The sequence below is a fragment of the Antrostomus carolinensis genome, unplaced genomic scaffold (genome assembly GCF_000700745.2).
Source record: "Antrostomus carolinensis isolate BGI_N321 unplaced genomic scaffold, ASM70074v2 scaffold4867, whole genome shotgun sequence".
NCBI classification, from domain to species: Eukaryota; Metazoa; Chordata; class Aves; order Caprimulgiformes; family Caprimulgidae; genus Antrostomus; species Antrostomus carolinensis.
Genome location: NW_010329349.1, coordinates 2080 through 7764, shown reverse-complemented (window position 1 = coordinate 7764; position 5685 = coordinate 2080). Strand labels below are relative to the sequence as shown.

The following is a 5685-nucleotide window of genomic DNA, read 5'->3' as shown; positions in this document are numbered from 1 at the left end:
CTCCTGCCAGGCTGTCAGACAGGTGCTTTAAGGCTTTGAAACATAAGGCGATCCCAAGGCTCACCAAGCAGCCCAAAGCCTCTCTCCTTCACACCGCACAGACCCCAGACACCTGAGAGGTGATTCCCCAAGGACATGGGGATGGAGAACGGGAAGGCCCTGGGTCCAGAGGGCACAGAGAAGCAGGAGAGGACGATGTTTCTGTCAGGGATTTGGAAAGCATCCTCAAGGAACTCAGGTCCCTCCAGGATCATTCGCTTTTAACAAGCAAACAGACAAAGGCTGCTCGGTGTCCTAATTACATCTGTTAAAAACCTCAGCTAGGAAAAATACACCCTTGGTTAAGTCCCTTCTCCATTTTTAACCATGGGTTGGTTTTTTTTTCCATCCAAGAAATTAAAGACTGAGACTATGATTAAATAAACAGCAGCACAGCACTTAGCTCTTCCCTTCCCCACCTTCTTCCTTCACTCCTGACCACCAGATAGTTAATTTACAGTTTGGGCAATTCTCTGCCGAGCCTCACAGGAGGCAGGCAGCTCAGCCTGAAAGCTGATTGTCCCTCCTAGGCTCCAGGCTCTCCACGACATCCTCCAGCTCATCCAGGATTTCGGAGAAAGATGGCCTCTTAAATGCTTCCACCTAGAACGAGAAGGGAAAGGTGAAGAGGACATCTTGGACAGGAGGTAGGTGCTCTGCAGCAGCTCTGCTGGGTCCCCCAAGGCTGGGCAATGGCATCCATCCATCATTAGAACTAGTCTGGGTCACACACTTGCCAGTGGAGCCTTCTGGCATCACCTACCACCTGGTGATCCAGACCTGGGCTGCAGCTGCAGGACAGGTCCCATGGTGCAGTACAGCTCAAGCAGAGGCAGTGAGATGCTGAAAACCAGCCTGACACACCCCAACATGGACAGGGTGTGGGAACTGCTCATCCCAAAGCCCACGCAAAGGATGCACGGGTGGGTGTTGTGCAGGGAAAGGCTGCAGGTAGGTATCAGGAGGGAGATGTATCATTCCCTGAGCTTCTTCATGACAGTCAGGATCTAACTGTCTTGTCTCCCTGATGCAGCTCGTCCTCAGCCCTCCCAGTGACATTGGGGTGTACCCAAAGTGAGGGACATGGCCCAGGGCACCATCATCCCACAGCCCCACCGTGCCATGCTGGGGCTGCCCTTTGTGCCTGACCCTGTGGTGCCAGCCTGGGAAGCTGCACCAGAAACTCCCCAAACCTGCACATCGCACAAGGGCAGAGAAGAACAGCCCCAAGGGCCACTCCTGGCAGAAGACTGTTATTATATCAACTTGTATTAGGAAGCTGCCCATCAGAGATACAAGATCTGAGCACAGAAATCTAAGCCAGTTGCTGACATGAATCATTCCTCTGATTCAGAGCAAGTTATTCACATGTCCTCAGGACCCATGCAAGGATTTATTTCCATTTGCTGCCTTGAGCTCCTAGCAATTATGTGCATTTATGATCATCCAGCTTCTCCACTCTCTGCCTGATTACTGTCTTTGTTTTTGTCTTCCTTTCAGAGATTAACTTGAATCCTTGCTTTCTCTCTGCTTTGCCTTCTGAGGCTTTGGGCAGCATGGTAAGGCTTCCTCAGCTTTCACCATTACCTTTTATGCTAAAGCAAGAAAGGGTGGAGAACTATGCTCTGATGATATCTGTAACACCAGGGCTGGCAACAGGCACTGCCCTCCAGAGAAGATCAGCCAGGAGCCTCTGCCTACAGTCTGACTTAAGGAGGGATTGGACATCATCACCAACCTGCTTCCCACTCTGGGGTTGACATGCAAGGGAACAGGCAGGACCTTGGGATGCTTCGGGCTGTAATATACAAACTAAACACTTCTGCTAGATGCAAAATTGCACAGTGGATGAAAGTATACTACTGGCCGAGGAAGATCTCATCACAGTTCAAGTGGCAGAGCCCTGTGTGCTAACACTGAGAGCAGCAGGTTCAAGCTCTCCAGGGTTCATAACAATTTTGGTCTCTGTCATATAAGTGTGATACAAATCCGACAAAATCAAGGGAAAAAAAAACTAGCAAGAATCTCACCCGACAGCAGCTAGCAGCAAGGTCCATCACCTGCTTGGGGCACTCACTGATCATCCCTTGGAAGGCATTAACATCCAAGCCATAATCCTGTGAGGAAGCGGGGGAAAGTAGGTAGAAAAAATTTCAGCTATAAAGTCCTTTAAAAGCTCTTCATCCTTCTCAAGGTGTTAAAGCATAAAATGCTCACGGTTTAAAGCTTTAAGAGTCTCCATCATGGCTATTTTACTGATGGCTATCCAAAGGTACCAGGGCAACATCAACTCTGGCAGGACTGCACAGATGGTAAATCATTAGCAGAGCTGGGAGTCTGCAGCATCCTTCTGCTTGCTCTGTGCTATCCCTGCGGGGCAGTATGTGTCCTCCTGGAAAAGCTCAGACTAAGGCAACAAGAGCCACAAAGGCAGAAACCCATAGAGCAACCAGCACCAGGTGCTGAGCAGTGGCTGCTGAGGACAGGAACTGCAGATAATCTGGTCTTCCAACAGCAACCGAGAGTCAAAGGGGTCCAGCCAGCTGTTTCCATAACTACAGCTTTGTCCCTCCAGACTTCAGTCTCTGATATGTAATTCTCCTTCATCTTGTGAACACAGATAGAGTGTTAGTTCCTGTTCAGTCCCACAGAAACATGGAATAATCTCTGGTCACTGCAGGTTTTGTTCATTTTTTCATTACTCCTTGGAAAGCAGCAGTTCCCTGTTTCCCTGCTGGATTTTTCATCCCTGTTCAGGATAAACTTTCCCTCCCCACTTTGTGGAAGGGAAATGTTGCAGATGTTGAAATAAAAAAGGCCACGTTTTTAGGGAAGCCCACCGTTTCCACACAAACTGTGCATTAACCACAATGTATTTGGAAACAAACGTTTGAAGAAAGTTGTGTTTAACCTGCCACTTCAATGGAGAAGTTGAAATGTCAACGTGAAATTAAGTATTTGGAATTAAGGTCTTTAAACAGAAGTACTTCATCTCAAATTGTTGATGTAACGAAAGTTTTGAGACTATAGATGCACTGAACTCTCGTGCACTGAAAATTCTGAAATCAGATTTTCTCATGGAAAAATCTCTACAGAGAAATCTGTGTGAACACATACATGTGTGCACAGGTCTGTCTGGTCCAGAGAGAAACCACAGTCTGGTACTGTGGGGAAAACACCGTTAGATTTGGCTGCAGGAATCATTACCTGAGTCCTGGGAAGCACTTCAGGGTCAGCTGGGATCCTGCCCAGGATTTCACAGAGGACAATGCCAAAGGAAAACACATCCACCTGCAGGAGGGATGGGAGGGCAGGAGGTGGGAAAGGGCATACACAGAAGCAAAGCATGAGGAAGGGGAGTACCAACAACAAAGTCATGCAAAAGCCCATCAAAAAAGCTCACTGGACATGGAGGCAGCAAACTTCTAAACTACTTTTGGGCTTCTGAATCCACCCAGAAACACCACAGCCCCACCTGGAGTCCAGCCTCATCTTTGGGAAGCCTGGCCCCACGCTCTTCTTCAATGTGTCTGGTCCTCCTACCACAGCACCCCCCACAGATCCTGCAACAGGCTCATCAGGCTGTAACTCCTCAAGCATCTTCCTCAGAGAGGTTTCGCTGCATTTGTCCATGACAGCAATCCATTTCCCTAAAAGTTTAACTCAACAAGGTCTCATAAGGAACCTCCAAGTTGCTAAGCAGAGCACTACTGAGCAAAGGTACAGGGAGCAGGTCAACATTTCCTGGGAAAGGAGGGAAGGGCTTTTCTGCTGTTGGGACACATCACCAGCAAGCAGAGAAGACATTGCCCATGCTTGCTTGGGAGCTCTCAATGAGGATGAACAAGGAGCTAGGAAGCAGTGCCATACCTTCCGGTCATAGGGCTCTCCTCGCAGCATCTCAGGAGCCATCCAGAAAGCAGAGCCCACCAGAGACAGCTTCCTCTCCACATCCTTCACAGGCAGCTCCACCACCTCCCTGGCCAGCCCAAAGTCAGTCACCAGCGCCTCGTGGCCCCGTGGTGTCACTCGGATGAGGCAGTTCTGAAAGGAGCCCATGGGGCACGACATGAGACACGCATCAAGGAAGGGCCTGGACACTTCAACGAGCAGCACCTCACCAGCCCTCAGCCCCACCTCGCTGTTACAGGCTCTCCCCTCGATAGAGAACTGCATCTTGGCAGCACACATGGAGCACACCAGGCAAATCAGGGATGGACTGATCACACCTGAAGCCAGGAACAGTCCTTTGAAGAAGCTGTTCAACAGATATGATGATCACATCCTTTTTTTCTGAAAAAGACCTCAAAATGAGCATGTTGACCCTGTTCACCGTTCAGCTGAAGGTGGGCAGGACCACAGCCACAGCCCTTCTCACTGCCCACAGCTACACATCCCTAACACGGCTTTCCAGATGAACCCTATAAAATTATCTTAAGGTTTCTCAAAATCCCAGTGGTTCAGTTCCCCAGCATCTCCTCCTCGGTATCTGCTCCCAGGGAACTAGCAGAAATGACAGCATCTTCTCCAGATGGCTCTCACTAACTAGATTTGAAGTGAGCACATACACACTTCTCTATCTTCACCATCATCACTGCAGGTTTCCTAGGTTTCCCTGGGGAAGTATGAACCTCTTTCAAGCTGAACCACCACAGTGAGACAGAAGGGACAGGCAAGGTCCTCCAGCACTCACTAACTTTCCAAAAGCAGGCCTGGAAAGCTTCTGAGTTCATCAGTCACCACCAAATAGGAAATTACATGTCACCTGACTTCACTGCACACTGGCCAAGAAACCTGTGGTCAGAGTGAACCAGGCTCTTGCCTTGTCCTCACCTGGTGTTTACAATTTCATGGTTAGTTACTGAGCCAAGTAAATAGCCCAAGATTACAAAGACGAGTTCCATTCCTGTGCTGATGTCTCTCAAGACTGTAATGTTTGACTGGCTCCCCCACTGCCAACCTTCATCCATATTTCAAGTTTCTCTTAAGAATCTCACAGAGGACCAACAAAAATGTCTTGTAAGAGATACACCACCATCCAGCATCAACTGCAAGGACTTGCTGGCTCCATTTCCATGAATCACCAAACCAGCCTCTGGCATCAGCTGACACAGGTATGTTCCCAGGATGGTGGCCAACTCCTCAGCTCACATTCTCTGTGCTGTCATGGACACACTGCAGATCCACCTGAGGTCTGGATAGTTTCACCCAAGAGCTATCAACGAGGCTCTGCCCCACCACGTTCCTATTGCCGTACCACTGACAGAGCAAGAGCCACATCAAAGCCTGTCCCTATGGACAAACCTGAGCATGGCAAAGCCCTGGTGCTATTCCTGCCCTCAAGCAGCATGAGCCCACCCTGAGGAAAGCAGCCTTCCAGCCAGAGGGACCAGGAACATGATGCGCCTTTGCGTTACACCCAAAGCCTGTCTCCAGATGCCAGCCTTCACAGCTGGGTGTGAAACCCATGGAGGTGGCCATCCAAAAATTGGTGACCTGGACCTTCTGGATCAAGGAATGTATTGGGTTTGCAAGGTTTTGGTAGTGGTAGGGGGGCATAGGGGTCGCTTCTGTGAGAAGCTGCCAGAAGCTTCCCCCATGTCTGATGCAGCCAATGCCACCGGCTCCAAGCCGGACCCGCCGCGG

The 5685-nt window shown here is 49.7% G+C and overlaps 1 protein-coding gene across 1 annotated transcript; it reads right to left on the bottom strand.

Moving 5' to 3' along the window:
- Nucleotides 1–540: 540 nt before the first annotated feature.
- LOC104528493 (dual specificity testis-specific protein kinase 2-like) lies at nt 541–4215 on the bottom strand. The gene is made up of 4 exons (XM_010172518.1): nt 3910–4215; nt 3247–3330; nt 2070–2156; nt 541–642 (listed from the first exon to the last, which is right to left on the bottom strand). Exons 1-4 carry the CDS (start codon nt 4213–4215, stop codon nt 541–543), a joined length of 579 nt encoding a protein of 192 aa, XP_010170820.1.
- Nucleotides 4216–5685: the final 1470 nt, after the last annotated feature.